We start from the raw sequence: 15,680 nt of genomic DNA, 5'->3' as shown, positions 1-15,680 counted from the left end.
TTGCATAAAAAAACAATAAAGGCGGTGCGGTAAAGAAAAATGTGTAAAGTGAGGAGTAAAAAACATTTGATCATGTTAATATCTACCAGGCAAGACTGACTCAGCACTTGAGACGCTTGTGTTTGTTCTTAAACTATTTGAGGTCCAAGACTGTGTACGTGTTGTTGGTCTCCTTACTGACAATATTCAGCAAAATACTACTCACGTCTTCACTTTCCAATGTTACATGTGTGGAAAGTTGAAAATGTTCAAATCCCGCTAAATGGGACAACTCCGCCTCCTGCTGTGGTCAAATGAGAACATTGAGAAGTAACAGCAAAGGCTTCTGGGTAATACTCAAAGCAACGATGGATTTGCCACGAGGTTCCATTGAGTTACATTGTGATGCGTTCAAGCTCCGTTCAGTTAGATTAAATATTAAGTGATAGTAAACTACAAAGTTAATATGTTGTGTTCAAATCTATACTTTTAAAAATGTAGTGTTTTTGTGTAGAAACTGAATGAATATTGAATGTAATACAAAATGTATATGGGATAGACGGAATTGTGACTAACATTTTGGTTCAACGCAGTGGAACCAAATCGGTAGCTACTCGACATCGGCCGGTATGCAAGTGTAAGAATTGTAATGGGGAAGTTACATAATAGTTATTGTAAAATTACAAATAGAAATAAAACAAAAAAGGAAAAGCCCTGTGTGAAAAAGATGTCATATCTAATCATACTATGTAATCATAGGAAAGTATCCCATAAAAAATGTAATTAAAGAAGTCATAGAAAATAGCACAGTAAAATATGCCATAAAAGTCATAACAAAATATAAAGTATATTCATAAAATAACTGAATAGGTCTTATGATATATGAAGTTGTATTAACAAGTCTTATGTTAAAATAAATAGTCATTTATGGACAATGTTATGCTATTATGTTATGCTAATGTGATTTATACTGCCATATAAATGTAAAATTATGTGAAAGTATAGTGTACCCTAAAAATACAGTATGCAGTAAAAAGTTACATTTAATAAATTGTATGCCTTAAAATGTCAGAAATAATAGCACGCATTTAAATGCTGTATGACCTTTTTATTAATCACATATGCGCCGGCTAAGTCATTTTTAAAAATGCTTTAACCTTCTATACTGTTATACTAGTATTTTGTATAACATGTCGCAGTGCAGCTCTTATACAGTGACAGAAATGGGAGATCAGACGAGTTTCAAAGTAAAAAGTAAAAGTAGACATAAAATGAAAAATCAAAATGCTAGACAGTAATCAGCCATCTAAGAGACACAGGACACATTGATTGAGTCCATGACTTTCTTTGAAATATTAGACTATTACTTTTTTATTCTTTCATAATACTATGACCCATTACTTTTTTTCGACAAACTATATGATTGAACATTTAAGGTTTTCTTTGACTATTCTATGACTTTTTCCAAACATATATATACTATGATATTTATAAAAATGTGCTATTCTGACTTTCTTCATGATTCAGACATAGCGACCATGTGTTTGTGTTTGTTTGTGGCCAATTAGCCCCGACTGACCTTTCACTAAAGAAACTTAATTTCTTTCTGGGGTTTTTCTCTCCAGGCTTTTACATTTAGTCATTTCTACATATATGGGTCAGATTCATAAAGGACAGGGGCAGCTGTTCCTGTGGAGTTGCAATATATTCCTCCCCACCCCCAAAAAGAAGATGTAAGATGCAGTCGTAGTTTGACCGTACTAGTTTAAAATAACATGCACAACTAAATGTGTAACATTACATGAGCTAACTTAATATAGATTGCATCCACAGATCACAATATCTCTCTTGGAATTCCTTTGTTAATGTAGCTGGTTTAGTAGCACGTATATTGCATTCTCCGAGCTGTATTAATTAAATATGAAGCAGTAAATATGTTCAAGATTCCTTTTATTGAAAAATATAGGTTATTTTGGATAATACAGAAAAAGATAACAGTAAAGAAGTAAGACGTAACATACAACATTATACAGAAAGAGCAACTATGATTACATCCCAGTCGCACACACGTTTAACCCTAAAAATTACCTGAATACATTATGTAGTGTTTGAGTGATTGGAAATATAAATATCCAGTTATGCAAATTAATATTTATCGAACACATCTTTATTTAATTGTTTTAAACCTAGAAGCCTTCAACTTAAAACTCACAAGTGATACCCATACAGAGAAGGAAATGCCGAGCAGATTTGAAAGGTCTCCCAAAAGTGAGCTTCACAAGTAGACATTTTTTTTGGCTAGAAAATGATGATTTGGCACATGTCAGTTTCAGTTAAGGCAGTAAAATCAATCGGAGCAACTGAGCCTCGATACGTCTGGCCGCAGCTTTTAATGATGCAAGAGATGCAGGAGAGCTGCAACGACAATGCAACGTAAACACGTTGTAAAGCTCTTGCATCTCTTGCCGGCCCTGTCTTTCCTTTTCTTCTAATCTAGAAACAGACGTAACATAAATGTAGCAAAGACTTTTTTTTTTTCAAAGATAAAACTCAACAATAACGGGTATTAACCACCAAATGCTAGTAGTGCCTGGTTTAATTGTGCTTGCTGATTTCCCACAATAAATACCCTAAAGCCCTTCTCACAAAGTAGTGGAAACTTCTTTATACATATAGGCAGCCCCTGGACGACATCTTTCACACTGTTCAGTTGCTCCACTGCAGCTGCTCAGAGGTACACCAACAAGGAAGGAAGTGGTTATCAAACTCTTTTCAGTTTCACCTGGAAATGACAGACTATATGTGGAAGATAGCCAATCCACGTCAGTTATCCGAAATCTGTAACATCAGTATTATGATTTTGGGGGTAAAAAACAAGAAAAGTTCATTGGAAAAAGAGATAATAAACACCGTGTACGATCTCTCCCCAGTGGGTCACACACCACTCTTCACACCTCTAGCTTCCTGTAGTAACACCATACGTTTTAGTTAATGCAGCTCCTTTAGCTTTATAGTTTCTTTAATTTACACCGAGGCTAGGCCCGTGTGACGCTCACAGTGAATAGAAAACAGGAGAATTTTGGTTTGGGGCTTCGTGGTCCAGCTTTACAGCAAGGAAAGGCAGCCGTCGAGCAGCGTCACAAGGACCCCGAGTTACATAAGGGACAAAACCGACAGATCTATGGCACTGTACTAGATTATTTTCAGATGAAAGGGGCTCACGGCAGGGCTTCACACTCCAGTGACGAACACATCCCCCCTTATTGTTACAAGATACCCACCAGTAATCCTGTGGTGATAAGAGGCCTTCTGTTCCGCTCAGGCCTCATGATGTCCCTCGGCCAGTGAGCGAGCGCAAAACCAGAAGGGAGGCGAACCGAATTGAAGAAGCCGTGTGACGCGTCGAGTGAGAGGACAGCGAGACAAAGCGAGAACTGAGCTTTAGTTATGGAAAGTGTTTTTCCTAAAAGTTTCTTTCCAACGAGTGGCTGCTCTTCCATGTCAGTTCCTTCAGTGTTCGAAAGGGAGCGACAGATTGACAGGCAGTGGAGACGGATGGAGTTTGGGCTCTTCCAAAAGGAGCAGTCGTTCTCTCCTTGCAGACCTACAAAAAGAAGCACCCTCCGTCTTCAGTCCCGTTCCCACAGTACCCGACAGCAGCGTCTCATTTCTGTTCAATTGCAAATCCACACTGTCAAACAAACAAAGGACACGCTCGTTCCACATGAACCCCTTCCAGAGCTCCGTCTTATCGCTTTTATTATTTTATTTTTGTGTGTGTGTGAAGACTTCAGAGATCTCATACGCGGATCTCGTCGTCTTCATCTTCCAAGAAAGAGGAGAAGTTGCTCTCCTCCTCTGGCGGGGCACTGAACGTGGCGCTGTCTGTATCTCCTGCATAGGCCTGGCCGTTGGGCTTCTCGTCCAGGGCGACGGAGCCAGAGCTGGACATGGAGCAGCTGTCGAGATGCTTCAAATGTTTGGGCCGAGTCTCGGGGGTGTACTCGGGGGTGTAGGGACTTCCATTCTCAGGCCCCAGATCCACAGAGCTGGCTGCATGCATAGAGGCCCGCTGCTGCACTTCTGCGGAGTCTTCCTCTTCCTCCGCTTCCTCCTCCTCTTTTTCTCTCTCCACACTATTCTCTTCCTCCCCGTGGGTGCTGAGAGGCGGGGAGGCGTGGCCCTCGCTGCTCTTGCCCTCCTCGTAGCCGAGGTCGTCGTCCTCCTTCTCCATGACGCCCAGGATGTCCCCCAGCATGGAGGGGCCCAGGTCCAGATGGAACGACATGACGGACTCGGCGTGCTTCATTCCACCGCCGTAGTGGTTGGAGCTCTCCGGAAGCTCGGTGAGCTCGCCGAAGCTCCGCTCTTGCAGCTCCAGGTAATGAGCAGCTGCAGCCGCGCCTCTCCCGTCCACCTCCGCGAGCTGATTTACCGGACTCGAGGACAAACTCTTCGCCACCCTGTGCCCTCTGTCCTCGTCGTTGAGGAAGGGCAGCGACATGGCGTTCTTCACGGAGGTGGGCGACCCAGCAGGGGTGTCTCTCTGCTGGTCGACTCTGGTCACCGACTGGGAGCGCTTGCTGCTCCTGAAGGTGCGAGACAGGAGGCCGGGCCGAGGAGAGCGGGAGGAGAAACTGGCATCAGGGGGCGGTTCCCCCGAGCGCGTGCTGAGAAAGGAGGTGTCGCCGAAGGCGTCGCCGCTGCGGCCGACATGCATGGTGTGGCGAAAGTCGCCCAGCGGAGCGCTGATCATCTCCCTGGTCAGGTCGAGGCGCGAGCGGCGCTTGGTGTGGGAGGAGCCGGACACCAGCTGTTTTAGGATTGGCATGGTGGCGGTTTGGTTTCGCACAAAAGAACTTCCAAAGCGTGAATATAATCCTTCTTAAAGGCCGTGGAATGATTGGAGGCGCCTCAATCACAGTCAGCCAGAGAACCTGAGGAATGAAAATAGAATCGAATAAGTTACACAGAATTTGAATAAAAATGGAATGACATTATTTTTGATAAATACATTTTTAAATGAAAGAATGTGACGTACAATCAATAAACACATTTACTGATGTCAAAATGAAAACAAACCTATACATATCTATTTACTGCACAACACCCACATTACATGCACAATATTCACTCATCGAGAAAATCAGAACACTTCAAAAAGACTCCAATGATCCACCAATTACAAAAGTTGAAGCTACTCATCATGCAGCTCCATAATGACAAGCAGCACTCCAACATCTGTGAGGTGACCTCTGAAATGGACTGGGTACAACCACAGGATTCTGCTTTATAACGGAGAGCAAAACACCAAACACAGACCAACATGAACCGGAGAAGGATAGTTGAGAGTTTTCTTGGATTTTCTGACGCTAAACTCAACATTGAACTGAACGGCACGGGACCAATAGCGTTTCTTCCGTCGCAAACTAAGTCAATTACAGAAGAGCAATAATACCCCTCTCGCCTCAGACTTTTTTCACAAACATATAATATGAGAAAGAAACAATTCCCTAGCCATATACGACTCCTTTGACAATTCGGTGTCCGCTGAGGTTTGTGACTGGCAGTTGAGAGAGAATGTGTTTCTGCATTATTGAGACATGCAGCCCAAACAGCGGGAAGAAACCTCACCGCATGCCGACGGCTCGTCACCGCTGCTTCCGGGGGCGCTGCACTGCAGGAGCACGGTGTCTCATTAGCGATACATGCCAGCATATAAAGTAGACATAAAAAGAGCACCGTCATGGTGGTCTGCAAAAATGAAACACAGGCCGTTTCTGCAGCCAGACATCGGAAGCACACGCACCTCTCGTGGGTGGAAAGTCTTTAGGGTTGCACAGAAGCCGGCCGGCTGAAAGCGCGACGCTTGCCGTCTGCATTGCGCGCCTCTCTGGCGTGCACTCAGTTCCTCTCCTTAGTTTGTCCATGCCAAAACAGAACGATCAGTAAAAGTCAGCGACTTTACCTTTTGTATTTCTTACAGACATGGCTTGAAAATACATTTGAATTCAAAGTCGCTTCTTGTTAAAAAAGTGCCGTTGGGAGATTGAGGCTGTCTCGTGCTTCTCTTTTTGTTGTCGTTTCACGTTGACCTCGTTCTTCCGTCTCCTCCGCCCCACAAGCCGAGCCTTTTCTCTTGTTCCTGTTAATGCCCTCACCTGCTTTTGTCTCCATAGAAACGCCCTCCTGCAAGCAAGCAAAAGCGTTTCCTGTCGAGGGGCTGCTGAAGGCTTCAGGTTCAAGCACGCATCGGACACATGGCCTCCTCCTGGGGGTCAATCGAGAACTGACACAAAGCACCCTTTAACGTGACGTCTGCGTTCAATCGTTCCCTCCATCCGTGCAGTGTATATTTTTAATGGTGAAAATCGGGATGTATAAAAATATACAACTGTTCTGTTGCTGTAGGCAAGGAAACAGCGGTATCTATATTGAGAGAAACAAGTATGCAGCATTTTTGACTGAGGCTTGAAAACTTGCCATGAACTCCAAACTCTTTCATGCCAAAACACACAAACATAAGGACACTCTTTTTTCCTTTTTTTTCCTCTTCCCCTCGCAGAAAAATGTTTATTATTAAAGCTGCATGTTCCGATTTGTTTTTTTTTGCTGAAATAATGAGAGAAATAATTCAAACCGAGCTGAGAAACAACGTTTTTTTCTGACTAGTTGCTTCTGGGTGGCATAATCATGCAAAGACAAACAACCAGCGGATGAAGGGGAGACTAAGAAAGTCCGCCTCCCGCCTCCTGCATTCCCCCCCCCCCTCCCCCACCCCGGGGCCAGGATAACGCTGAAAAGCTCGACAGTGCCCATTGCAGCAACACGGGTACAGAAAAGTGTGAGAGACGACCGCCAGGCACATTGTTTATCAGCTGCATCTCAACCCGACGCAGCACAGGCCCCCAAATCAAACCATCACAGCCCTGCTATGTTTACAGGGCTGTGTATGTTTGAGTGAGTGTGCGTGCATGCACATGTGGGTGTGCCCGTGAATAAAAAAATAAAAATAAGGGCCATGAGAAGGCAGCCGTTAGCGTGGGAACGACAGGGTCACGGCGGAGGGATTGACTTTATAAACAGACTTTCACAACACTCGAGGTCTGCAGCAGGAAACCGACTGGGAACGCACAATGTGGGACGGAAACGGACAGGACGAGCAAACGGGGCACATCTGCATCTTTTCATTTTGACAGCGAAATCGGAAACCGTCTTAAGCGCGCACACACACCACACACACACACACACACACACACACACAGAGTCCACACTGACCTTGAGACCTTGAACACGTTGAATGACATATGCTTTTGAAGATGACTGACCAGTCTTGATGTGGTATTTCTCAACTGCTGAGTAAAACACAGCAGTTGATGCATGCACACACCAAATGTGATCAACTTGAGCAAACCGGCGCCGTTGCTGCTTCACTCCTCTCATCCAGTGGGTAAATGGTATTCTAACCCATTTCCCCCCCAAAAGGATTTATGTCATGGAAAATGTAATGTTAGCTCCGTTTATGGATCACATAACTCAATCATCAATATAAATACCTGGCCTGGGTCTAAGGAGGGTTCTGAAGCTGCTTATATGTCATATGGTTAAAGCCACTACTTTGTGGGAAGAGAATACACACCCACCTCTTGTGAGGGAAAAGCAGAAACAACTTTACTGAAAAGGGGTGATAAAGGAGAGGACTAAAACAGTCTATAACCGGAGTGTATTCACCCAGGAGACATTTGCATCCGAACGGGAATGCGACTTCTCAGCACAGTAAAGAGACGCTACATCACAGGAAGGGAAGCGCTTAAGCCATGATTCAGAAAGCACCCATATCATCAACATGCAGCAATTTAGCTTTTAAAGCTCAGCAAGCACCAAAATAAAGAGAAATCTGAATCTCGAAGCACGACACGAGACCGGGCCCGAATAATTAGTCAATTCTCTCATAAAAGGCCAGTCAACACTTAAAACACAAGAGATCACTCAGACACACACTCAAATGTGACTAATGGACCATTTCCCTAATTGAGTATTGCTGAATGGTATGTGTGCTTCAATCAGGCCAGTGTGTACTCTACTGTCTGGGGGGGGATGGAGGCTTTCTGTCTGGCTCTTTTGAAGTCACTGACCTGGATGGACAACCACATGAATGACCTCGGGGTGAAATGGCATTGGGGGCTGGGAGGCCACATGCACGCAAATATGTGTGAAAAGGTTGCCGGTTTTCTCCGTCCTACTGATATCTCAAAATGCTTTGCCTGTAAAAACCCTCAAAAAAACATTTGCAAACGCCCCATTTGTTGGTGAAAACTCTCACTCATGGCCATATGCTTAAAAGGGCAACATTAATAGGGCTAACACACACACACACACACACAGAGAGATAATTAAGCAGACAAATGGCCTCTCGAAGATAGGTATCTGCCACGCAGCTCTGTTAGTGCGGCTGGATGTCTCATTTAGGAAGGAGCAGCCCAAGGACAAGCAGTGGAAATCACATTATCTCTCCATCACACAGACAGGGAGACAGACGACCGATACAAGCTGAGGCTGCCCTCTGACCAATGAGCGGAAACACACTGCTCCAATGAAAAATTACAAATGAAGCCCTCCCACTTGCATAAGAGCCAGATTAAGCTGTAAAAAGTCCATTTTGTTGCACTTAGTCTCGTGGTGTTTTGATTCAGATCAAGTTGTTGACCTACAGGGTATCTCCAGTGGTCCCGCCCATTCTCCATGCCACTCACCAGCCTGCACTTGCAAGAGCACAAGAAAGCCACAAGCTCATTTAGATCAACTTGTAAATCCTCTGTGGTCTACAGAGCAAGACAAACCCCAAAGCCGGTCCTGTGAAATGCTGTAAAGGGATGGGGAATGCTGGGCCTCAGTATCCAACGTGTTCACACTCACGCTGGATTCTTGTGGCCAACCTTTTTATAGCACTGAAGTTGAAACAACGTTTTGACATTTTTGGGGATAAGTATTTAAATCAGAAAACATTCATAATCATATGTTGGCCTTCCTGATTTAAATACATTTCTATGTAGAGCTGCAACTTAGTTATATTGATATTGATTATCTGCCATTGAGTTGTCAAGTAATAAAAAAACATCCAACCCATTTCCCAAACCTAAAAGACAAGGAACTCCTTAAATATTCCATTTAAAAACTTGCGTTTGGCTTTTCTGTTTGACAAACAAGGATTAATCTATAATCCCCTAAAAAGTAGTTTCAGCTTCAGTGCTATTTTTTCTTCTTTCACCTCAATGCAGTTCCTCTGAGGACAGGAAGGAGAAGATGATCAAAACAAACTAAAAAGCCTGCCTGTGTGCTTTTTCTCAAGCACAGACAGCAAAAAAACTCGCACATCAGTGTGTTTGCGTCCCCACTCATACCTGGCAAGCTGGTGTGAGGCGGTCTGTTATGCTAATGTAACACCTCTCCCAGCAGGACATTCTGCTCGGTAAGGATCAAGGCACAACAGATTTTAAGAGCTTCCTTGCTCAAAAAAAAAGAGTGCCTGCAGAGTTTTTGAATTGGCATTCATATCAATGAGTATTAAATCTGTAGCTATCCTATGATCAGCGGGTGGAATATTTGAGGTGAAGAGATTCGGCCGGAAGAAGAAACTCAAACACAGTTTCCTGGTACATAATTATACAGGTAAACAGACTGTTCATCTATACAAACAGTGCATAGCTGTAGCAGCACTACCAATACGCCAACTATAAAAAGGTATTTATTATACCCTTTCCCCATCAAATAGAGAGCGTATATTTGGGTTCTATGAATAAGCGATGGTCTAATTTCCAGCTGTATTTAGTTTGTCAGATTGAAATGTGTTTGGATGGTCAGCGAGGTAAAATGACTCGTCTGACTGGAGTCTGGTGGCTTTGAGGAGAGCATATTCATGGGATGTTTTGTATGACAATTTATTAGAATAACGGTCCCATTCCCTGTTGATGTGAACAGATTTACTTCAACGACTGTCACATAGCCACATACCGGAAAGGTGGCACAAATTATCACGTCCACGCCAGTGTCTGGTTTCCATCACTGCCGAGCTGGAGCCGATAAATACCTGTGACTACTGCAGAGTCATTTAGCCCAGGAATGAATGGCAATTGTAACCATTCCCACTGAAGGCAAAAGCCAGATGTGCGTGGATGTTTGAAGGTTTTTGTCTGGTGGAAATAGTGAGGAGGAGGATTGCAGTGATGCACAGACGATGACCAGGACAGAGCAGAGACACTTTCAAATGAACCCCGAACCCTGACAACCAATCACATGGTTCCTGGTGGAGGCCTGCAGCGAATCACCTCGGCGTGTAGCAGTTGACCTCCGATTGGCGAAAGGAGATGACTCGTCTCTTTTACCTTTACAGCCGACACAACCTCCAGACAAGACGCCCCACTTCCATCCCCCCGTCCTCCGCTATGGTGAAGCTGACAGATTTTATTCCACACACAAGCAGCGGAGGGCAGACAAGAATGTCGTACTCCACTTCAACGCTTTCCAGAATGAAAAGTGTTCCGTGGGTTGAACAAGACTGCTGCTAATCATTTCCACAGATCTACAATGCCTTTGTATACACAAACAATCTTGTCTATTCTAGCTCCGTGCCAGTGCCTCTGAATGGAAGTCACAAACATGCCACTGAACTGGCAGCCGGCATTCCTCAACAGCAACGTCATCTGTGGGCATGGCATCAAATGGGCAACTGGCATTTTGAGCATCTCCCCATAATGAGAGAATGAGCAGAAAAAGAGGTTGACATTAGTGTTATCAACAGAGCACACCAGAAATGACCACCTAACTGTTGGGAATGATTCAAATGACCACCTAACTTAACTTTGAATGTATTTGGGAATGATTCATGCCTAAAGAACTTTCTGGCTTTTTCATTCTCGTCCAGCTGGACCGGCAAGGTCAACGACCAGCTCCAGGTCATTCAACCGCCTCCCGCCTCCACAAAAGATGTCTGTGCGCTCTTGAACTGCGCGTGAATATTACAAATTACCACCGAGCTAAGTGACCGACCCAAGTAACCTCAACACGGCAATTAAGCCCGCTGCTTCCCAGGAGCACAGATCAAACGGGCACAGCGACACGTGACGGAAAGGTTTCACGGAGAGTCTCGTTTGCATGTTATGGGGTACGTCCACAGGAAGGGCAGGGAGAGAGAGAGGCAGTAAAGCCTCCCATCTCTCCGGAAATCTACCCAGTCTGCCCTTCCTGAGGCCGCGTAATATAAACAAGGCCTCCATGTCTTTCATCATACCGTATTAGCGATGGGCTAACCAAACAAACGCAGCTCATATCTCCGTCGACCAATAGGCTTGATAACTCACAGAGCTGTGGGGCCCCTGCTAGGACCGTGTGTTCAACAACAACATGGAGCACCGCAGGTTCAACGACATTCATTCTAGAGGCTGGACACAACCAGATCTTCTTCACAGCCGACAGCCGAGTCACAGCCGATGACCGCTCTAGCCTCGGGACCACGTGTCCCAATCGTCACCCGGGGCCGACGGTCACCGACCGCGCAGGTGTCTTTGTTCAGCGCTGTGGAGGAGTGAGCTTGCTTTTTCAAAACATTTGAGCGGAAACCAGCGCTACTCAATTGAAAGAATGCATGGAGGGAAATTATGGGATTCAAAGAATCTCGCTATAAAGTGGGAAAGTGCTATAATTAAGAGGTGTCAGAACCGCAGGAAATTGCTCAAGACGAGGGAAGCCAAAGAAGTAGCTATTTAACAATCAAAGATTGTATTCTTTAGAAAATACAAAACACTACTCTACTTGTGCATAACAACAGTCTAATTGAAAATAATAAGTGTATTGTACAATTCAAGTCCCCAATAGGGCTTCAGGCAGAGAGAACATTTGTATTTTGTTGTTAACAAATACCAGTCTTATTGTAGCCATCAGAACATTTGTGCAGTGGTATTTTCTACTGCTGATATCAACAACACTCAATAGTACAACAAGGAAACAGAAAAAAGGAAACAAAAACATTTCCTCCTGCTCATAGAACCAAACCCAGCGTACCAGTCCACAGTGCAAAGCAAGCGGGATCAGACCAGAAAACAATGCCACCAAACAAAAGACACAGGAACAAACACAGCATTCACACACTGAAAAAACACAGCATTCACACACTGAAATATGAGACGCTCTTAGAATTTGATGTTGGGTCAACAAGGTTTTATAAAGAAAACAAAGGGTAGGTGGCAGCGTACTAAAGAACTGCTGCTTTCGGTTAAAAGTCTAACTAGCAAACCATAAAATGTGTAGTGAGAGAATAAACACTTTCAAATACTTGTTAATTCCCCATTGAACTGGGATGTGTAACATTGTGAGGCCTGTGGTGGTAAGAGAAGTGACAACAGCCCAACATGCTACTTATGCTACGCAGCCTTCAGAAGTACCATCACGTCCTCGATAATAATGCAGCAGCTTACGGTCAGCATCCGAAGAGGCCTCCCAGGGAAAGAAATAACAGTTTATATTGGTATTTCCTGGAATGTGAAGGGGCTGAACAGGACACACACACACACACTGCCACAAACGAGCACACAAACTGCAGACACGTTGAAACATGGGCGCAGGACCATACCCTCACTGGCCACAAATAACACTCTAAAGTTGCACTTCAGCGCCACCGCAGAAGGATCTTTGAGGTGCTGCAAACTAAATTCTGAGCAGGTTGTGTTTCCTGGGCGGTGCGCCAGCGAATGCTGTCTCCACTTTGTCCAATAACAGAGTGGTTGGCACAGTGTCCAACACCACACGGAGGAAGGATAACTTTCACCTTCAGGCGCTAATCACATGTCCCCTGCAGGCAATTAGATGCTTTGTAATTTCTGAAACAAGAGGAAAGTAGAGGGAGCAGGACCTGTCCAGTCTGGTCGAGAGTGTCGCTGGTCTTGAAGAGCATTTCAGAGGCCCTTCTGGGGTGGAAAGTAAACAGGCGTAAGCCCGTGACACATACATCTTGGCGATGAGGCTTGCTTGTTTGCCGTGTCAGCAACCTAAATCCATCACAGCGTCTGGGCAGAACAATTTGACGCCTCAGAAAGCCCTCTGCGTGTTGTGCACGAGACAGGTCACATGTGCCATTTAAACAAAAGAAAGCCTCCCACTTTGCCTCACACGCAGAGGCATCTGATAACATTATCTCCTCAAACAGTTGCAGAGGAGTTGTTACAGCGTGGCGATGATGTAGCGAAGGCCCACCGACCGGAGTTCAATGAGCTCATCAGATGTCAGAGACACCCCTGCCAAGCCCACTGAACAGCTCGACCGACAGGCTCAAGGATACGAACTTGAGCCAGTAACGAACTGGACAAACAGGACAGGCGTGCGCTTTACGACGGGGCACAAAGTTTGCAATGTGTGATCTATTCGTTTCGTAGTCATCAGGTCTTGTAAACCAAGAGCCAAAATCCAGTCAGCGTGTCCCAATTTCACTCACTCTGGACGAAGTTTACACAGATGAGTCAAAATGCAATGGTATTGTGAAAAAACATGCATATTCACACACGCGTTACATTCACTCAATGTCCTCAAACAATATTTGGCCAAATTTGAATTATTTTGAGGCTTAAAACATAAGAGGCCAGGAAAAGGTTTTCCTTTGGTGAAAGGTGTACGAATGAGACATCTCTTGTTTGTGTTGCTACAAACTACCCAAATGAGCTTAGCCTATGACGATATTATTGTTTTAGAAGCAGAGTAGCTGCTCAATTCTCGCGACATTACACGTGCACATGCACGTTTCAGCGACTAAACCACGTCCTCCAATAAGTGTCCATTTGACAGCGACCTGCACTGGTCAGTCCAGTCATCCACCCACTGGGAGCCGGCTGGGATTCTGGGTGGGTCTGTGGCAGGAGCACAATACGTCGCTGCCGTGTGCACCGTGCGCTCTGCTGAACCGCGACATAAATAAAGCATCACACACACACCTTTCAATACACATTTGAGCTGCATAAACAGACACACGAGGTGCATTTTATGTGGGGACGTTTTTCTAAGTGCAAGTGCAAACACTGAGGCGCAAGCACTTACCGAGCATCCCCATTCATAAAGCCGGGTGCCGCTTCACGTGTAGGCCTCCAGCAGGTTGACGATGCATTCATCAAAGCGACGCCGACGTGAAGCGGTGAGATCAAACTGTCAGGGAATCCGAACGACCGGGCAGACCGAGGGCGCGCTCTCTCTCTTTTTTATTGATAGAAATGTTACCTTCGCTGTCATCGCATCCACAGAGGAGGTGCTGCCGCTCGTGAGTGCAATAACTCACCACGGTGCCTCCTGCCGGGGTAGTGTGTTTGGACACGCCCTCTTTACATGGCTCCTTAAAGACACAGGCTGCCAGCATGGGGCCCCTGAGGCAGACGCAGCCTCATTTCCCTCAACCTTAAAGGCGGGGCCTGCGTCATTAACACTGATGACACATTACAAAATACATTAAGAAAAGTAATTTAAAAAAATGTAATCTTGATCACCACGTCTCCATAATATTTCAGTGGGCTAATAGATAGTTAAATAAATCAAGAATGAAAATAAACCACCAGTCAAGAAAACATAGCAATGTTATGCTTTCAACCAAAGTGTTGACACTCCTTCACTTTTCTCTTTGTGATATTTGTAAATGAAACTGTGTCACTGAGAGGGGGGAAACGCCAAGTCATCCTCTGTGAGAGCAGCGGACACAAAGGAAGTATAGGAGGTGCATACTAAATTTAGTCAAGATTATTTACACATTAAAGCGGTTGAAAAGCTTTCATGGATTTCTCATGTTCTTCAATCACTGAAGACCTTTTTGGATGACCATTTCTTTCACCATGCGTATTCCAGGCTGATCAACTACCCTCATGTCTGACCATTCATTAGTGCCTTTTGCAATGGAAATGAGTGGGAAGCAGCTAAAATACACCCCAAGGCTGTGCACGGTCACCATGAGCTCAAGAGAAAGGAATGTGTGAATGGTTGACCATTATCATAAGTCACACCCCTCCACTACCTGGATAGAAAGGCTTTCCTCTTTTGTTTTTTACAGTCGTTTAGTATCGTGCTAGCCTATCTGCTGCTGTTGAAACTCACTGTAATGTAATGAGATGCATGCAGAGTTTCCATCACACACATTCAAAACTCATTTCCTGCCTTTGGCTGTGTTCCCAGTGTGGTCTGTCCCACCAGCTGAAGGGAGAGCAGGATTCTTTATGATGGACATTTGACTGTAGTGACGTCCAGGAACAAGCTGCATTCAAATTGCAAAAACTTTGCTTTTTTTTCAAACGTATAACCACGCCCCAAAAGTATACATTTGACCACTCTCCTCGATAATGACCGACACAAATCTGCAATATATATTCACTTAAGATTAATATTAAATGAGTGTGTTAACAGGATGTTTCCCCACAATATGACCATCTCTCTCTCTCTCTCTCTCTTCTCCAAACTGATTGAAATCTGGTTTAGACAGGAAATCTGAGAATGCACTCTTCCAATTTTAAAGATTCAACCCAATTAATGTGAAACCTGCAGTTACATTCAGCTGGCCTGCAATCACATTTCTTTTCCTGGCCATGATCCTGCTGAGCAGAGTGAATACTCCTATGTCATGCAGCCAGTGCTCATTTAGTTATTTAATGCAATAAAGTTGAACATAAACAGCAGGAAGCTAA

The 15,680-nt window shown here is 44.6% G+C and overlaps 1 protein-coding gene across 1 annotated transcript; it reads right to left on the bottom strand.

The window, feature by feature from the left end:
* Positions 1-1,912: 1,912 nt before the first annotated feature.
* Positions 1,913-14,276, bottom strand: cdc42ep4a (CDC42 effector protein (Rho GTPase binding) 4a). Its single transcript, XM_056407672.1, has 2 exons — positions 14,059-14,276; positions 1,913-4,916 (listed from the first exon to the last, which is right to left on the bottom strand). The coding sequence occupies exon 2, from the start codon at positions 4,808-4,810 to the stop codon at positions 3,779-3,781; it is 1,032 nt and encodes a 343-aa protein (XP_056263647.1). The 5' UTR covers positions 4,811-4,916; positions 14,059-14,276; the 3' UTR covers positions 1,913-3,778.
* Positions 14,277-15,680: the final 1,404 nt, after the last annotated feature.

The sequence above is a fragment of the Pseudoliparis swirei genome, chromosome 23 (genome assembly GCF_029220125.1).
Source record: "Pseudoliparis swirei isolate HS2019 ecotype Mariana Trench chromosome 23, NWPU_hadal_v1, whole genome shotgun sequence".
Taxonomy (NCBI): domain Eukaryota; kingdom Metazoa; phylum Chordata; class Actinopteri; order Perciformes; family Liparidae; genus Pseudoliparis; species Pseudoliparis swirei.
Note: the sequence above shows the minus strand (reverse complement) of the source record. Positions and strands in the feature narration are given on the sequence as shown.

What these genes read in the sequence shown, in the direction of transcription:
- cdc42ep4a (XM_056407672.1), bottom strand. Translation starts at nt 4,810, where the DNA reads ATGCCAATCCTAAAACAGCTGGTGTCCGGCTCCTCCCACACCAAGCGC.